Raw genomic sequence first — 19117 nt, 5'->3', positions numbered from 1 at the left:
CAGTTAATGTGTTGCTGACTGTTTACATCACATCATTTAAAAGGCTTATCAAGTCCTTCTTGATATGTATCCAATTCTCAATTTACGTAAATAAAGGAATTCAAATGATGCAACCCTTTTGAAACGTTCGCGTTTGCTTTCGATTGCACTCTTCCTGCACTATAAAAGAAGACGGGCTTATCAATTGACATCACAGTAAGGTGAGTAGACGTTCCGATTTATTTAACCTAACCTTCAATGTATGTATCCAATTAAATAACTCACTATAGAATATTATCTTCGAATCTTAAAATATAATTTCTCTATCTCAGGTTAGGTAAGGCAAGGTGGACTTCAGGAGACACTAAAATGCACTATAAAAACATATATTATGTTGGTGGGAAGGGGGAAATGAGGTATGCTGGTGAATAGTAAACCTCACTAATCTAATTTGTTCAGTGTGGTTGAATCTCGAGCCGGTGTGGGAAAATATTCCTTTCCGACCTCAGAAGCCCAAATAGGTCCCTCATTAAAATACGTTGGGTGCAATTTCACACATACCATGTGTGATTTCCAGTCTAGTCATTCATGGTAAGACGCCAACTTGTAAGAATCCTAGAAAAGATTTAGGCGAAGGAAAATAGCTAAGCTACATAGCTCAGAGATATTTGTTTCATTCATGCATATTGCTTTTGAGAAGTTACCATTGATGAAGGTGAGTAGTTTCCCATGAAGGTAGCCTACCTGTATCTCAGTTTAAGGGTGTAGGTCTAATGAGTTATACATACATGAATAGGTGTTTAAATGTAAGTCGTTATGCATGATTCGCAAATTAATGTTCTTAATTTAATTCGCAACGAAAACAAATGTGTAACTAGATTTTGCTGGGTTTTGGGGAGGGGGGACTTTCAATGTTATATAACATTCATAATATTAATTTAATTTAGTAAAACAAAGTCAATCACATTATCTAGGCTACAGTACTCGCCTCCACGTTTCGCTTTAGGTTTCTATTTCTCCGGTGGGCGTCAGCATCACTAGAAAAGGGAAGGCAAGGACTCTGGGCTTAGGAGTCAAGATGATACCCTATGTGGCGTTGTGCAAATATTGTAAGTATTTTCCTTTTTCTTCATCTGACTTTAGCTTAGTTATAATGACACATTGACTTGTGATCAAAGTTTATAGCCTATATTTTTGTTTATTTGAAGAATTTGTAAAAATGCATTGTGTCAGGGAGTCCAGAAATACATTGGGACTACTGTCAGAACAACAAGTAGTGCTTCACCTTATGGGCAGTGGTGGAAAAAGTGCTCAATTGTCATACTTGAGTAAAGGTAAAGATACCTTAATAGAAAAGGACTAAAATAAAAGTGAAAGTCACCCAGTAAAATACTACTTGAGTAAAAGTCTGAAAGTATTTGGTTTTAAATATACTTCATTATTAAAAGTAAAAGTATAAATAATTTCAAATAACTTGTGTTAATCAAACCAGACGGCACGATTTTTTTATTTAATTTTTTAATGCACGGATAGCCAGGGGCACACTCTCACTCAGACATAATTTACAAACAAAGCATTTGTGTTTAGTGAGTCACGCCAGATCAGATGTAGTGGGGATGACCAGAGATTTTGCGTGAATTGGACAATTTTCCTGTCCTGCTAATAAGCATTCAAGATTTAACGAGTACTTTTGGGTGTCAGGGAAAATGTATGGAGTAGAAAGCACATTATTTTCTTTAGGAATGTAGTGGAGTAAAAGTAAAAGTTGTTAAAAAATATAGTAAAAGTATAGTACAGATACCAAAAAAACGACTTAAGTAGTACTTGACTACTTGTACTTAACTTAAGTACTTTACACCACTGCTTATGGGGAATTCCAAATACAATAAATTATTTTTGGAAAAACTTTTTGTTGAATTCCAACAACTTATTGGGAAGTAGAAAAGGGGATGTTGTTCAGGAACATTCTAAAAGTCATTCTAAATCTAGTTTTGTGATTTTGGGGTGAAAACAAGAATAGCCCCACAGACTGCATGCCATTCATGTATATTGCATATACTTTAAAAACATATATCCCTCTGTAGCCCTTTTTAAAAATACATGTTTACATATTTCTTATATTTGAAGCCTGTAGGCCTATTAAACAATTACTTATTTATTTTCCAGTTCCTGTCGCTATAGTTGTGGTCATAGTTTTCAGTGTCAATGGATACATTGAAGATCCTCTTTTTGACTGCCTGCAAGATTCAGACTATGCCGAACTCCATGAAATTGTGAACAGAGGTCTTCCCTTCACAAAGACACCTCATCGGATTGCCATCGTCGGTGGTGGTATTGCTGGACTGACTGCAGCAAAGTTTCTGGAGGACGCAGGGCACAAGGTACAGTATATTTCAGAACATTTACTGTATCAATGTCAACACAATGAATAACATTGACATATGCTAATTTACGTATGATTGACATACTCAGAAATGAATTTAGTGTCAGTATTGTAATTATCTGGTTATGACTAATAATAAGCCTACAGTGTAAAAGGGGGAAACTGATATATATTTTTTGGGGACAAGGTGACTTTAATAGAGGCAAGTGGTCGAATTGGAGGACGGGTGGAGACCTACAGAAATAGAAGAGAGGGATGGTATGCAGAACTGGGTGCTATGAGGATCCCTAGCTTTCACAAGTGAGTTAGGCCTATTGTCCTACCACATGAAATAGGTAGCGATCTCTTATCCCCTCTCTTCATATGTTATTGTTGAAAAGAGGTCAAGCATCCTCTCAAATGAATCATGATCTGATACAGGTGCATGTCCTATAGATTTGCATAAGAATGATAGCAGGTGTTTACTTTAACCATCAAAACAAAGTTAACTATGGCATTTTTCATTCAACAGAATTCTTTTATCATTTGCATTAAAAATGGGCCTTGGACTGAACCCATTTATCCAGGATGACATCAACACATATTACTATGTGAACGGGTTGCTGCAGAAAACATACAGAGTTAAAGAGAACCCAGACGTGCTGAACTATCCCTTGACTGACAAGGAAAGGGGAAAATCGGCTGGTCAGCTCTTCGACTTGGCCCTGTGGAAGGTGTGTGCAAAGGGAAGGGGGCTCCAAACACAGCATTAGACTCCTGTGGTGGAACACTGTGTAATGTTAAATGTTATTTTATATACAGATACAGTGTGTCACATAACACAGTTATAACAAATATGTTTTACAAATGATTTGTTGTAGATAAGGGATGATATCAAGACAGCTGGCTGCGAGGCCATGTTGAGAAAATATGACTCGTACTCAGTCAAGGTAAGAAAACACTTGGTTGCTTATAGGTAACCATCAGACAAGATGCAGGATTATTGTTATAGGCTAAATTGGTATGCACTTTGCCTTATTCAGCCATTTTAATAAGTGTTGATTTCTGATAGGAGTATCTAGTGAAGGAGGGGAACCTGAGTCGTGGTGCCATGCGCATGATTGGAGATATCCTGAATGAGAACAGCCTCTTCTACGCATCACTTACTGAGATGCTGTATATTCAGTCAGATATTAACGACAACACTGTGTAAGAACAGCATTATGCACATATAACCAAATTAGACACCCCGCTCTACATCTAGTGTTTGTTAAGTAGTGTATTAAAGTAGTGGAATGTTCTCTGTTTTTCAGCTATTACGAGATCACTGATGGGTTTGACCATTTACCAAGGGCATTTTACCAGGCCCTCAATAGTACCATTCTTCTCAACTCCAAGGTCCGACTCATCAGTCAAACCAGCAGCAACGTAACCGTATCCTACCAGGACTGGCGCAATCCATCCTCCCTGACCAACCTTACAGTAGACTATGCCCTGGTGACAGCTACAGCGAAGGCTACCCTCTTCATGGATTTCCAACCCCCGCTGTCACCCCAGAAAATGGAGGCCCTGCGGTCCGTGCACTACGCCAGCTCCACCAAGGTGGTCCTCAGCTTCAGTGAGAGATTCTGGGAAAAGGAGGGCATCAAAGGGGGGAAGAGCATCACAGATCTCCCCTCTCGTTTCATCTACTACCCTAGCCACAGCTTCCCAGGCACGGCTGGGGGGGCTCTCCTGGCATCCTACACCTGCTCCGATGACTCCACTCTGTTCCAGGGGGTCAGCGAGGATGAACTGAAGGCCTTGGTGCTGGATGACCTGGTAAAGATCCATGGGGAGGCTATACGACCTCTCTGCACTGGAGGGTTGGTGAAGAAGTGGGGGCTGGATCCCTTCAGCCTGGGGGCTTTTGCCATTTACACACCTTACCAGCAGACGGACTACGCCTCGGACCTGTTCAGGAATGAGAGCAGAGTCCACTTTGCTGGGGAGCATACGGCCCTACCTCACGCTTGGATCGAGACTGCCATGAAATCTGCACTAAGGGCAGCCAGGAACATCAGTAACCTGGCATGATATACATCTGGGGCCTGGGGACATCGATTGTATTTTGATTAGCTTGAGAAGCCATGATTAAAGGGTGAATGTTGACAAACTAAATTACGAAATTAAATGGCCAAACCAAAAGCAATACATTTTTGTAACGTTTTTTAGAACTGTCTGATGATGCATTCGCTAGTATACATGTGTTCTGCTTTACTCAATATGAATGGCACAACATGATGAGATGAGTGTGGATGAAATGAAACAGAACTGAACATGTTTACTGGCCTATTTACAAGTAAAAATTCAGGGCGTATTGTTTATACCTTTTCCCCTTTCTAACCTGTATTCTTTTTGTGTGTACTGTTTTAAACTGGCAATTTTGTTACACATACTAAAGTATTGTAGGAAAGAAAACTATGTAAAATGAGGATGTCACACATATGTTACATAGATGTAATGAGCAGCATGGTGTAGGTGTAGTTCTTGGGCCTACTTTTTTTAAATGTTATTTTAATAAAGCCGTATTGTAACCAAAAACTTTGTGATTCTATATCATGTCCACTTTAGGCCTACCTCTTTAATAATTGTACTGTGGCATATCAGCATATTAGGCAATGGTGTTAGGGGTTCGAGACATAAAGGAAAACATAATGCACAGTTATTTTACAAAATAAAACAAGAGTCTATTTCCCATAGTCTAGCTCCCATCAATGGGCACCCTTCTGCACCATCTGCGTGAACCGGTTGGTTATAGACAAGGTAGTGTCAATGAAGCGGTCAACACAGTTCACGAGGCAAGTCTCTGTCCGTGAATCCAGTTTTGAACTCGGGCTCCCCTCCATGCACTTGTCCCAGCAGACATCTGTGAAGTTATGCACCTTCAAAAGAAGTAATGAATCAGCTAACGTTAAGTCAATTTCCGTATGGAGGTCTCAAAACAGAAATATATGATTTCGTAATCAACTCGCAATTTGGTTGGTCCATTCTGAGAACACGTTTGATGGTGTAGTAAAATAACACATGCAGGACACAGTTCAAAATACAGTTAATGTAGCTAGCGTTAGCTAGCTAACTCCGTAGCATAGCTGCTGCTGTGTGTAGCTAAACTACCTACCTGGGCCTGAAACTGCGCTTTCTGTTGTTCAATTGCGATCATCCTTTGGAGCTCTGAAGCATCAGCCTTTTCTGACGAATTTAAATCAAAGCCGTCCATTGCAGTAACAGGGATTGGTTACAGTCGGGTTAATTCAACCAGTAGAGCAGCGAATGACCTCTGTAGGCTCGTGCGTTTTTTGCTCAGTGATTTGTTGTAGTTTTCTCCGTTACCAAGATAGTTGACTTAACACACGAGTCATGACTCTCCAATAATTTCAATGTTCAGCCTTTTATTTAAGTAAGGCCAACCCATTTTTTTTAAAGCCACGATATGTAACTTTTTAGGCGACTTGACCAAATTCACATATGATTGTGAGTTAAAGATCTGTCATTCTCGTTGAAATCAATTCTAAGAAACCGGCAGATCTGTTCTGTGTGCGATATTTCTATGCTTCCCCTTCTAATGTTTTGTTTTGGCATCTTTTACTTTTATTTTTGTATACCAGTTTCAAATAGCTGGAAATACAATATATTTCACAACGGTTTAGATGATACTATACTTCTACACTATACTTGCTTGTTTTGTCACAAACTGAAATGAGGCAAACAAATCAATTTTTTTAGGAAATGATGGAGTGGTTTCTGCATATTGCACCGTTAAAACAATCTAATGGATAGATTATGTTAAGGGAATAGTTCTCCCAAATTACATATTGGTTTCCTTACCCTGTAAGCAAGTATATGGACAAGGTATGGCATTTGAGGCACAAATCCAATGCAAGTCAATGGTACCTATAGTATATTAGCATTTTCACAGTGGTTGAAAAAGTACCCAATTGTCATACTTGAGTAAAAGTAAAGATACCTTAATAGAAAATGACTCAAGTAAAAGTGAAAGTTACCCAGTAAAATACTACTTGAGTAAAAGTCTAAAATTATTTGGTTTTAAATATACTTAAGTATCAAATTCCTTATATTCAGCAAACCAGATGGCACTATTGTATTTTCTATTTATTTAAGGAAAGCCAGGGGCACACTCCAACACTCAGACCTCATTTTACAAATTAAGCATTTGTGTTTAGTTGCAGGGATGACCAGGGATGTTCTCTTGATAGGTGCGTGAATTGGACCATTTTCCTGTTCTGCTAAGTACTTTTTGGGTGTCAGGGAAAATGTATGGAGTAAAACGTACATTATTTCCTTTAGGAATGTAGTGAAGTAAAAGTAAACATTTTCTAAAATATAAATAGTAAAGTACAGATATACCAAAAAAACAACTTAAGTAGTACTTTAAAGTAATTTTACTTAAGTATTCACACCACAGCATTTTTGCGCACCAGCCTAAAGTATCTCAAAATGGATTCTATATGGTGTGTGTGTGGCAGGCTTACAATGATGGCAAAAAAACAACATTCGAGAGTGCGCTGACCCTGGTGCTGGAGGGGGTACGCAGCTGGAGGTTGAATGTTTGAAGTGTTGCGGGACAATAAAAAGTTCGGGAACATCTGGTGTAACGCAATTAAGTTACTTATAGATGATTTTGATATGAAGTACGAAAATGCAAAAATAGGTACAATTGACTTGCATTGGATTTGTGCCACAAATGCTTTTATTTTTTATTGAAACAGTGGCCAGGTAAACAAAACCAAAGCATTGATTGCTGTCGTACTTTATCCATAGACTGTTTAAATGGTAAAGAAACCAATATGTCATTGTGTAATTTGGGTGAACCATCCCTTTAATATAATCACTGCTATCTATTCAGATTAAAGGGGTAATCTGCAGTTGCTATATCCATTTTTGGATTTATAAATTAATGATGTACGGTGGTATATCCATAGATTTGTTTTAAATAATATAATTTATACATGCCTATTGAGCTTAGTTCAACTGTTGTACACCATCAGAACCCAAAATATGAACTTGTTTTACTCCAATGTTTGTAAACAAAGTAAATGTAATCAAACACTGTAGAGCCTCAAAACATAATTCGAACTATACCTTTGATATCATGGATGGTCACTCCTTGCAACCTTGCTCTGTCTATTAATTTGAGAGTGGTTAATATCTCTAGCCCCATCCCTAGGGTTTTTACAGAGGCGGGGATTTAGCTTTGTTGTCGTTTCAACTAAGGATTGCCACTTTAAGATTGACCATTGCAAATTTTTTTAAACCTTACTTCCTTATTAGTACTGCCCGGGGATATAGTCTAGTAAAACAGGATTTAGCCTAGTTCTTATTTATTAAATCCAGAATTCTAAATGTATATCGGGAGTCATGTTTAGTATTATCCTCAGGTAGTATAAGTGTTTATCATCTTACTTGAATGCAGACTTTCTACAGGAGTTGTTCATGTCTGGGACCAGATGCAGACACTGTGGTCAACATATTGCAATGTGCAGTCTTCTCTTTTTGCAGATCAACATTGTCCATAAAGTTTGCTAAAAATGTATATGTTTCTTATACATTTATTAGAAAAAGCCTATTAAACCAAGATCAAGCAAACATTGCATAATTGTTTGGATTAAAATGCAGTTTATGTGGCATATGCAAAGAAGACGAAGAAGCATCCGCAGTCGACTATCACCCAGTGCTTAAAAACTCTTGGTCAGCAGTGGACAAAACAGCAACTACATCCGGGTAAGATTTGTGTGACCTTGGTTGGGTAATCGTCATGGCGTCCATCGTCAGGATAAGTTCAGTCTGCCATAGAGGTGGCAAACGTAAGTGTCTTTGTGTTAATTCCACAATTGTGTGTATTTCATATCGTTGTTCTTGATAATTACAGTTTTTTTTTGTCCAAAGTAACGTTGTACATACATATCGTAACTTGCTAGTAGCTAGACAGCTAACGTTAATGATAGCCGATGGATGAGCAAAGCAACGACTTTTCAAGTTCATAGTGGCTCGGTGATTCGAACCAGTGATCTTTTGGTTACTTGCACAACGCTCTAGCCGGCTTCACTCTGCATTGAATCAGATCCGTTTACGGATCTCGTACAGTATCCTGAATCAGCTAAAATGACCAATCTCGATTCTAAACACTTCATATCAGTTTTAGGCCTCATGCTTGGTAGGAACTAAGGGTTATGGTTAACATAATCTATCACTTTTCAAAATATTCTATATACATTTTAGGCTATTGTAATCCCTATCAATCCCACAGTGTGGCATTAATCCAATTCATCCAGTCATTGGCTGCCTATGCTTCAGTTCCTCGAATAGTTGCCATTACCTTATGTGACTGCTAGTTGTAGATATACTACTTTACACAACTACCAAGACTTACAAGATGCACACAAGCAAGTTACCCCCCAAAAAACATATAAACTAGATAGGCTACCCCTGATTGCTGACAACTACGTAACACATGGAATGGTTTATTTTCATGATAGTCTTTGAGGGAAGACTCCTCCTCTGATTTATAAAGGCCTATTGTGAAATAATATTCACATTTTGTAACTGAGCCATGTGTGAACAATTGACATTACATTATAGCTTAAGCCATATTGTTTTTTTTGTAGCTTTGTCTTATTTTATAGCCTACTTATAATTGAACAGTAAATATTGTGCTTTAGTTGAAATATTGTCATAGTTCATGACACTGATTTGTCTTCTCCCTACAGTTTTGTTTTATCGCAGCTCTCTGCTCGCACGACCCTTGGTCACACAGCAAAAGGACCAAGACCGGTCCTACCCGTTGACGGCTAGGATTCATGGATCCTCATCTCTCCGTGGTTTGTTGTTCCCACGATAAGAGTTTTGCTGATAGCCTACAGTGTGCCTGTAGCACTCAAAGATTAATAATGGGCTATATGTGTTGCCTAAGAGGAATACCAGAACACTGTGGCCATTGTGTTTTTTATGACTCCTTAAAGTAATCAATGTTCAGGTTAGGCTACATGTTATGTAAGGTGAGTGGTAGGCCTATATTATGATTAGAGCCTACAGCCCTACACCTAAGGGGATTCAAGTATTTTCTTCCTTTCTCTTGTACACTGAATTGTGTCGTGTAAGAAGGACCTGAGAGAGGGGGGGTTAAGTCATTTGTCAGGGAGCCGGTTAGTGATGTCACCACTGGCATGTTGTTTGTGTGGTTGGTACTAGTGATGCACCGATATGACATTATTGACCGATATCCAATATTTTAGTTGCCAAAAACAACGATACTGATATTTAATATTTTAGCGGCCTTTTAAGCATTCTAGTACGGTTAAATAGTTAACACATGGATGCAGTGGTCTAAGGCACTGCATCTCAGTGCAAGAGGTGTCACTATAGTCCCTGGTTCGAATTCAGGCTGTATCACATCTGGCCTTGATTGGGAGTCCCATAGGGTGGCGCACAAATTGGCCCAACGTCATCCGGGTTTGGCCAGGTAGGCCATCATTGTAAATAAGAATGTGTTCTTAACTGACTTGCCTAGTTAAAGGTTACACACACCACACTGACCAAAAATGTATTTTGTTGGCATTTACGTATGTCCCCATTACCAGTAAAACATAATCAAAACCTATTTCTTTCACTTACTGTTCTGTTCCGTCGTTTCATTCTCAACCAGGATTTCATCATGCATGTCAAACAGTGAAGTTTCATCTCTGTCCGTGGCGCCTCTTCCTCGGTGCGCACAGTCAGTCTTTTTTCATCTTGTCCAGCTGTGTTTGTAACATTTCACGTAAACCCTGTTTCTTGTCTGCATTGAAGTAGTGGTCCTTGTACATAGCATCGAGCATGGAATCAATTGTTCACAGCCTGTGTGGGCAGTTTTGTTGAGCAGACGTTTCATTCCCATGACGGAGGGTATCACGTCTGCTGCAGGTGCAGTTGAAGAGCTTATTTCTCCAGTCAGTTGTTCGAATGGAGCTAGCTAGTGTGTTCAAGTTTCAAACATGTTCTCAGTACTTTCCTCAGCACGAAATCCTTGATGACCCACTGTGCTGTCAGACTCAGCATGCTCATGGGGCTGATATCGCTGGTCCAAATGTCAGTTGTGACGCTTTTACTGTGTAGCTTCGGGAGGGCAACATCTGAAAAATAGCGCACTTGTTAGTGTGTACCGGTGCTCGACCAGTCGGCGAAAGCCAACATCACCCGACAACAGAGAACGGTTGATTGTCAAGGGTAATGAATACCGTTGTCTTGGCGTTAATGGATTTTTCCTTTGAGTTGTCTCGCTGAAATGTTCTTACTCTTTCAAATGACTGCTCGGTCCACACCGCAGACCTTGTGGGTTAGGTTAGGAAATCTTTCAGCGAGACAACGGAAGCATGCACAGGAGCACCGGCGGTTCTGGATGACTGGGTGATAACGCTCTCGGTAGCCTATGTGAGCAAGACCTTTAAACAGGTCAACATTCACGGGGCCAGATGTACGATCAGGGCATGTACTCAAAGCATGTGCGGACCAACTGGCAAGTGTCTTCACTGACATTTTCAACCTCTCCCTGACCGAGTCTAATACCTACATGTTTCAAGCAGACCACCATAGTCCCTGTGCCAAAGGAAGCGAAGGTAACCTGCCTAAATGATTACTAGCCCGTAGCACTCATGTTGGTAGACATGAAGTGCTTTGAAAGGCTGGTCATGTCTCACAACCGCATCCACCCGGACCCCCTAGGCCCACTCCAATTTGCATTCTGCCCCAACCTCAATCACACTCCACACTGCCCTTTCCCACCTGAACAAAAGGAACACCTGTGAGAGGATGCTGTTCATTGCCTACAGCTCAGCGTTCAACACCATAGTGCCCATGAAGCTCATCTCTAAGCTAAGGAGCCTGGGACTAAACACCTCCCTCTGCAACTGGATCCTGGACTTCCTGATTGGCCTCCCCCGGTGGTAAGGGTAGGCAACAACACATCTGCCACACTGATCCTCAACACTGGCGCCCCTCAGGGGTGTGTACTTAGTCCCCTCCTGTACTCCCTGTTCAACCACAACTGCATTGCCAAACACGACTCCAACACTATCATTAAGTTTGCCGACGACACAACAGTTGTAGGCCTGATCACCGACAACGATGAGACCGCTGATAGGGAGGAGGTCAGAGACCTGGCAGTGTGGTGCCAGGATGACAACCTCTCCCTCAACGTGAGCAAGACAAAGGAGATTATCGTGGACTACAGGAAAAGGAGGGCCGAACACGCCCCCATTCACAGCAACGGGGCTGTAGTGGAGCGGGTCGAGAGTTTCAAGTTCCTTGGTGCCCACATCACCAATGAACTATCATGGTCCAAACACACCAAGACTGTTGTGAAAAGGGTACGACAACTTTTTACCCCACAGGGGACTGAAATGATTTGGAATGGGTTCCCAGATCCTCAAAGTTATATAGCTGCACCATCTAGAGCATCCTGACCGGTTGCATCAACGCCTGGTATGGCAGCTGCTCGGCATCTGACCGTAAGGAGCTACAGAGGGTAGTGAGTACGGCCCAGTACATCACTGGGGCCAAGCTTCCTGCAATCCAGGACCTATATAATAGGCGGTGTCAGAGGAAAGCCCATAAAATTGTCAGACTCCAGTCACCCAAGTCATAAACCTTTCTCTGCCACCGCACGTCAAGCAGTATCGGAGTGCCAAGTCTAGGACCAAAAAGCTCCTTAACAGCTTCTACCCCCCAAGCCATAAGACTGAACAATTAATCAAATGGCCACTGGACTATTTCATTGACCCCCTCCATTTGTTTTTCTACACTGCTGCTACTCGCTGTTTATCTATACATAGTCACTTCACCCCTACCTACATGTACAAATTAGAGGTCGAACGATTTATTGGAGGACTAAAAAAAAGCAGATGCTGATTAATCGGACAATTGTTTAATAATAATGACAATTATAACTACTGAATGAACACTTATTTTAATTTAATACATAAATAAAATCTATTTAGTCTCAAATAAATAGTGAAACATGTTCAATATTTGGTTTAAATAATGCAACAGTGTTGGAGAAGTTTTTTTTTAACGTTTATGTTCCTTGCTCAGAACATGAGAACATATGAAAGCTGGTGGTTCAATATTCCCAGTTAAGAAGTTTTAGGTTGTAGTTATTATAGGAATTGAGGCATCGACTTTCTCTCTATACCATTTGTAATTCATATATCTTTGACTATTGGATGTTCTAATAGGCACTTTAGTATTGCCAGCCTCGGGATTTGATAGACATGACGTCAAACAGCACTGTGCTTTAAGCATTGTTAAGAGCTGCTGGGAAACGCAGTAAAGTGCTGTTTGAATGAATGCTTACGAGCCTGCTCCTGCTTACCACTGCTCAGTCAGACTGCTATATCAAATCATAGACTTAATTATAATAAAACACATACGAGCCTTTGGTCATTAATATGGTCAAATCCGGAAACTACCATTTCGAAAACAAAACGTTTATTCTTTCAGCGAAATACGGAACCATTCCGTATTTTATCGAACGAGTGGCATCCATAAGTCTAAATATTGCTGTTACATTACACAACCTTCAATGTTATGTCATAATTGTGTAAAATTCTGGCAAATGAGTTCACCGTTCGGCAGGCGGCCCAAACTGCTGCATATACCCTGACTGCTTGCACTGAAAGCAAGAGAAGTGACAAATGCCCTTGTTAATATTGCCTGCTAACATGAATTTCTTTTAACTAAATATGCAGGTTTAAAAAATATATACTTCTGTATATTGATTTTAAGAAAGGCATTGATGTTTATGGTTAGGTACATTTGTGCAAAGATTGCGCATTTGTTAAATCATCACCCGTTTGGCGAAGTAGGCTGTGGTTCGACGATAAATTACCAGGCACCGCATAGATTATATGCAACGCAGGACAAGCTAGTTGATGATACTACTAGGTTAACTAGTGATTGTGAAGATTAAATTTATCTTATAAAAAACAATCAATGCTAGCTAGCAACTTAAATTGGCTCCTTGCAGCCACAAGGTCCTTTTGACGCTGCACTCGTAACAGGTCGTCAGCCTACCACGCAGTTTCCTCGTGGATTGCAATGTAATCGTCATCCAAAAAGGCCAATTACCGATTGTTATGAAATCTTAATCGGCGCTGATTAATCGGTCGACCTCTAGTACAAATTACCACAACTAACATGTACCCCCGCACACTGACACCGGTACCCCCTCTATATACTTTAGTTTATTTGGTTAATATTTTCTTAACTCTTCTTGAACTGCACTGTTGATTAAGGGCTTGTAAGTAAGCATTTCATGGCAAGGTTTACACTTGTTGTATTCGGTGCATGTGACAACGTTTTATTTGTGTAGTGCAAAATGTTTCCATGGCGTCATTACGTAATGTACCTACGTTATAGGTATGCACGTCAGTTTTACACATCGGCGTTAAACTAGACATCGTGCTGATGTCGATGTTGGCATTTTTAGCTAATATTGGCCGATTCCGATATGTTCACCGCTATATCGTGCATCACTAGTTGGTACATAATTAGTTCCCCAAGTGGCAGGCCAGTGACATTTAACAGGTTCACTGACCGGTGAAAGAGGTTAGTTGGTCACGGCACTCCGTTTGAGGGGACTATATGGTGTTTTAGTACAATAACATCCATTATTTAGGTTAGCCAACACATTGCATGATGTTTGAACTGTGAAGCTAAGCAACGGCTTGTCACAGGAGGTTGGTGGCACCTTAATTGAGGAGGACGGGCTCGTGGTAATGGCTGGAGCGGAATGGTATCGAATACATCACATGGTTTCCAGGTGTTTGATTCCATTTGCTCCGTTCCGTCTATTTATTATGAGCCATCCTCCCCTCTGCAATCTCCGCTGGTGTGTATAATAGAACCTGAAAGATATCAACTGCAACTGACTGGGACAATTGTTAAACGCAAAAACATCTTTAGGCTAACAGACAAACCTAATTGTTTCTATGTGCTAAAAAACATGTTAGATTTATAGTAGGCCTTTACCTGCCTTGTTCAGCGGCAGAACGCCAGATGTTTACCTTGTCAGCTCGGGGATTCAATCCAGCAACCTTTCGGTTACTGGCCCAACGCTCTAACCACTAGGCTACCGGCCGCCCCTCAATGATGAGTCTGTTTAATTGATGACCCTCTCTCTCCACAAGAGGTTAGTTCTGCATGTGGATGTATGATTGGATGTTTTGTTATTTGTCCTTTTGCAGCCGACTCGGTGTCCAAAGCTGCCTCCCTGCATTGGACAGGAGAGCGTGTGGTGAGCGTACTGCTGCTGGCCTTGGGGCCTGCTGCCTACTACTTCCCCGGACCTGCTGTTGACTACTCACTGGCTGCTGCCCTCACCCTGCATGGGCACTGGTAAGACAAGTTCATTGGTTTAAAGAGCACTGGCCAGCTGTCTTCCTTATTCTGGTTAAATGTTTTTCCTTTTATATTTCCACTAAAGCGATCATTTCCGGACAAAATGGTTGCACATGTTCCGAATAAGCTCAGACCATAGTTTTTCAGCTTGAAATGTACTTGTGTTGTGACTACAGTCGGAAGCTTTTATGGAGGACAATGGTGAATAGAGTAGGCAAGTGGTTGGGATAACCAATGAAGTCCATGTCCACTACATTTCTGCTCATGCAAAAACAGTTTTGTTCTTAGCATTTATTTTGCTTTCATTTTACAAGAGCTTTTTGATTTTTGAAGAGGTGGGCTTAATGTCGCCCTGGGGCACTATGCCATTGCTAGACCACTGACTAAATGAAAGTGGCAGGTTTAAAGCACAAATCCTAGTCATGTGTGGTGTTAATACCCCTTAGGTTTTAGTTTGGGGTACTTGGATATCCTCAAGGCATGTCCCTCTAATGAAGACCAGCTAATTGTCAAACTTGTCACTGAGGAGTTGAAATGCACGCTCATATATATTCTTTTGAACATCAAGATGACGCTTAAGAATGCTGGTCATGTGTGCTACTTTTGTGAAGTATGCAGCCATTTTTAAAACCGCGCTCCACATATGTTCCAGGAGATCAGTACCATTTAACTTCGCCTTACTTGCTAAGGCTGTGTGAGTGCCGCTATTTGAGCTGGAGTCATCAAATACCACCATTGTCCAGTTGACTGAGGAACACCGAGCACGCCTACGAAGCTCTGTCCTCCGAGACCATTGCTAAGCCAATCTTTTATACATCTCTCTTTAGGCACTATTCAAGGATTTCACCATTCCTTAATGCTTACAGTTCTGTTTGTTCTCAATGTAATTGTATTGCTTCCGTCCCTATCCCTACCCCAACCTGGGCTCGAACCAGGGACCCTCCGAACACAACAACAGTCACCCACAAAGCCTCGTTAACTGTCGCTCCACAAAAGCCTTGCAGAGCATAGGAAACGACTACTTCTAGGTCTCAGAGCGACGTCATTGATTGAACACTACTAGCGCGCACTGCTAACTAGCCATTTCACATGAGCTACATAAACAGGACCAGACACCCCACCCTGTAGCCTAAACAAAGAATAACCTAACTAAGATCGCATGATGGTGCCTTGAGCTGTTGGTGTGTTCTCTGGTGGGTCTTCAGCCATCCAAATGATGCATTTGTCCAATTCCCTCTCCCAAACATTACCCTGGGGAAGCCAATGAAGTCAGGACTGTGTCCTGTCAGGATGGCTATGACAAGTGGGGTGTTACTTAGCCTTTTTTAGCACTAAATCACTGGCTATTCAGTAATATTGTGGTTCTAAGCAGTCTCATACATTTTCTTGTATTGTCTTACCTCCCCAGGGGGATTGGGCAAGTCTTAACGGACTATGTTCACGGAGAACCGAAGATCAAGATGGCCAACGCAGGCCTCTTCCTGTTGTCGACTGTCACCTTTGCCGGTCTCTGCTACTTCAACTACAACGATGTAGGCATTTGTAAAGCGGTGGCCCTATTATGGAGCAAATGAATGGACTGAGGTTTGGGATGGGGGGGGCGTGGGCACTGGGACATCGGCCATCTTGTTCTGGTATGATTGTAAACATTCAAGGGATTATGTACATTTCTATAAATATATAATTTCACAAGTGTTGTAATTCATGTTGAGGTTTGTGTTGTGCTTCAACAGGCCTGTTAATGATCTGCTCCTGTTGATTTCTGATGTGGACTAAACTAAATATAAGTTGTCCTTCTGACCTCAATCAAACATGCACACACAGTGTATGCTGCCGTTTAGTGAAATGTTATACGGTTAACTTCTACCTGGGGCCTGTTAGAGGGTGCAATTTTACAGAACGCTTCGATAGAAATGCATTTTGTAGATAGAATAGGGAATTTTCAGGTTTATTCAATGCATTTCTAGCTTCCTCTCACTGAGTTCACTCCTGTTATCAAACTGCTATATTCCAAACACTTTGTGTAATGCTTATGAAGAAGTATCCAGTGAGTTACATATGTCCTTCATTTCAGATCTACTATGGCAAATGACTTAATCTCTTCTGGAATAAATTAATTTAGTACAGAAGAGATTATGTAGACATTGCATTCTTATTTGTGGTATGTTTTGTGTCCGTCACCAATCTGTAAATACCAGCTAGTGCCCTTCAAGACCATTGCAGTCAGCTTAGTGCCACACATTTAGTCTGTTTGACCTTGCAGTCTGATTTGATTGACAAGAGCAAATGGGTGTGACCACTAGCAGTATTTTAAACCCCATAGCCATACTGTTCTGGACTTTATGGGTCTGTTCAGAAGGGGTGTGATGTTAGAAAACGTTCAGATAGATATGCATTTTGTAGAACGTTTGTCATGCAGAATTGGGCATCACCACAGCTCCATTCATGACATTTCTAACTGCAACATTTCTCCCCACTGAGCACATCTCAGGTTGAGCATGTAGAAAAGTAGGCATACTGATCTGTACACCATTACGCTTCCACTTGTACCAACCCTGTTTGTTGTCAGTCAACTGACAATATCCTGGTTTTATAGTAATGTGCATAATTTACTTACACAGCTGTGCCTGGCATCACTCTTGCTTAGTTTATAAATGTTATGTTGGCAGGAATTAAATGTTCCATTTATGTGATCATTTGTATGTATGAACAGTTGCTAAGCGTCAACCAGTCAAGTACAGCTGGCATCAAATATGACGTTGTCATGAGTGCATGCACTTGTTCAAAATGGCATTGTTTTATTTTGTACTGTTGGGAGTGTCGGCTGAAACAAGTAGAAGTTGTCCTGGTTAAACAGCCAAGAAACATGAAGGTCTTGGTCCTACTACTACACATGTCTGAAAGCTTAAATGGCTTTGGAAAATCAACTGTTTTGTCTTTTTATTAGGTCTCGATTTATACATGTCACCAATCCGTTTGGTCAGATTGTTACGCATAAATTAGCTTTGGGAAGAAAGCACCTTAAACCTCAGAATAAAGTGGATATTATGGATTGTGTTTGACAAGATTACAGATTTCTGTATCGAGTGGATGGTTAACTACACACATGTAGAACATGTTTGTCTGTGAGGAAGTATTCTGATGAATTATTAACATTTCTTATTAGTAATTTGAACGTGTACACCGACTTAAAGTACTGCAGATATTAGTGTAATCATTAAACTAAGCAATTATAAGCTGTTTATACTAATTTATAATGGGTATTTAAGCATTAACACATGGTCCCTCATTGTAAAAATAACTTTCTATGCACTGCTGATGAGTTCAGTTGCTTAACAAAAGTACCATAAACTGTCATATTCCAGGATTTTGTAAATCCATATAAACACTCAGTCCTCAGGGAGGTGCCTAACTTCATGAGCTCTGCATCTGGTCCAGCCTCAAAGCTCAAGTAGCACGGACCCGACCTGACTGAAATCTGCAGTTAGTTGTACCAATAATTAGTTCCATGAAGAGCACAGCCTCATGTGAACAGCCAAAGATTGCCGCTGGAGGAAAATAGGGAAGGGTTTTTTTGGTTACCTTTGTCTTGTCAGTGTGAAGTGTGTTTGTGCAAACAGCTGGTATGAAGGTACCGTAATTATCACACCTGGGTCGTGTTCAATTGGGAGAAACTGTGAAATGGTCTTGTCTAATAAGGGAAACACAGATGTTTTTTCTTGAACTGCTGAACCCAACTCAGTTGTCAACCCAAACGCTAAAGAAATGTTTCAGTGTGTGTTTGTTGCTTTGTGGGAAGTTCAGCTGGACAATAAAGCCATACATTACATGTAATGTAGATGTAAGCACTGTTAATTTCAAAATGAATGCAAATGTCTGTTTTCAAAATGTATACGCTGACCAGTGGTTTGGCAGAAACTCCTTTTTGGTTCCAATTATTACAGCACACCATATAAGTTGGCTTAAAAGGTGATGACACAGTCAGAGAGAGTAACAGCCCTTCCTCTGGGCATGTCATTGTTTCTATAGAATTGGATATTGAACCGGCAATCATCTAGAAACCAGAAAACAAGACATGCATTCAACAAAGGGAAATGCTGTATGTCTTGCAGCAGTATGCATACAAAAGTACTTTTGCATGTTTTTGTCACATGATCTTCCCTGGTGTACAGTGGGGCAAAAAAGTATTTAGTCAGCCACCAATTGTGCAAGTTCTCCCACTTAAAAAAGATGAGAGAGGCCTGTAATTTTCATCATAGGTACACTTCAACTATGACAGACAAAATGAGAAAAAAAAATCCAGAAAATCACATTGTAGGATTTTTAATGAATTTATTTGCAAAT

General features: G+C 40.6%; 3 protein-coding genes across 4 annotated transcripts; 2 read left to right on the top strand and 1 right to left on the bottom strand.

Annotated features, from left to right (window-relative positions):
• Positions 1-206: 206 nt before the first annotated feature.
• LOC115141709 (L-amino-acid oxidase-like) lies at positions 207-4924 on the top strand. 2 transcript variants are annotated; one of them, XM_029680853.1, is made up of 8 exons: positions 207-694; positions 986-1088; positions 2224-2360; positions 2550-2662; positions 2874-3075; positions 3223-3291; positions 3414-3550; positions 3655-4924. In XM_029680853.1, exons 1-8 carry the CDS (start codon positions 659-661, stop codon positions 4415-4417), a joined length of 1560 nt encoding a protein of 519 aa, XP_029536713.1. In that variant the 5' UTR covers positions 207-658; the 3' UTR covers positions 4418-4924. The 2 variants fall into 2 exon arrangements, with proteins under 2 accessions (XP_029536713.1, XP_029536712.1); XM_029680852.1 differs by having other exon boundaries at positions 2146-2360.
• Positions 4925-4944: 20 nt separating this feature from the next.
• On the bottom strand, positions 4945-5736 carry LOC115141718 (mitochondrial import inner membrane translocase subunit Tim8 A). Its single transcript, XM_065000296.1, is given in 3 exon segments — positions 4945-5187; positions 5190-5249; positions 5502-5736. Coding segments are annotated over 3 exon segments (252 nt in total). The 5' UTR covers positions 5601-5736; the 3' UTR covers positions 4945-5094.
• Positions 5737-8099: 2363 nt separating this feature from the next.
• Positions 8100-17825, top strand: LOC115141717 (succinate dehydrogenase [ubiquinone] cytochrome b small subunit B, mitochondrial-like). The gene is made up of 4 exons (XM_029680875.2): positions 8100-8205; positions 9109-9219; positions 14620-14770; positions 16182-17825. Exons 1-4 carry the CDS (start codon positions 8157-8159, stop codon positions 16345-16347), a joined length of 477 nt encoding a protein of 158 aa, XP_029536735.1. The 5' UTR covers positions 8100-8156; the 3' UTR covers positions 16348-17825.
• The last annotated feature ends 1292 nt before the right edge of the window (positions 17826-19117 follow it).

This window comes from Oncorhynchus nerka, linkage group LG14 (assembly GCF_034236695.1).
Source record: "Oncorhynchus nerka isolate Pitt River linkage group LG14, Oner_Uvic_2.0, whole genome shotgun sequence".
Classification (NCBI taxonomy): domain Eukaryota; kingdom Metazoa; phylum Chordata; class Actinopteri; order Salmoniformes; family Salmonidae; genus Oncorhynchus; species Oncorhynchus nerka.
Note: the sequence above shows the minus strand (reverse complement) of the source record. Positions and strands in the feature narration are given on the sequence as shown.

Bases quoted from the DNA above. Each gene is read 5' to 3' on its own strand.
- LOC115141709 (XM_029680852.1), top strand. From the start codon at position 659: ATGCATATTGCTTTTGAGAAGTTACCATTGATGAAG. The intron at 695-985 runs GTGAGTAGTTTC...GTTTCGCTTTAG, and splicing joins AGAAGTTACCATTGATGAAG to GTTTCTATTTCTCCGGTGGG. The intron at 3,551-3,654 runs GTAAGAACAGCA...TCTGTTTTTCAG, and splicing joins GATATTAACGACAACACTGT to CTATTACGAGATCACTGATG.
- LOC115141717 (XM_029680875.2), top strand. From the start codon at position 8,157: ATGGCGTCCATCGTCAGGATAAGTTCAGTCTGCCATAGAGGTGGCAAA. The intron at 8,206-9,108 runs GTAAGTGTCTTT...TTCTCCCTACAG, and splicing joins CTGCCATAGAGGTGGCAAAC to TTTTGTTTTATCGCAGCTCT. The intron at 9,220-14,619 runs GTTTGTTGTTCC...GTCCTTTTGCAG, and splicing joins TGGATCCTCATCTCTCCGTG to CCGACTCGGTGTCCAAAGCT.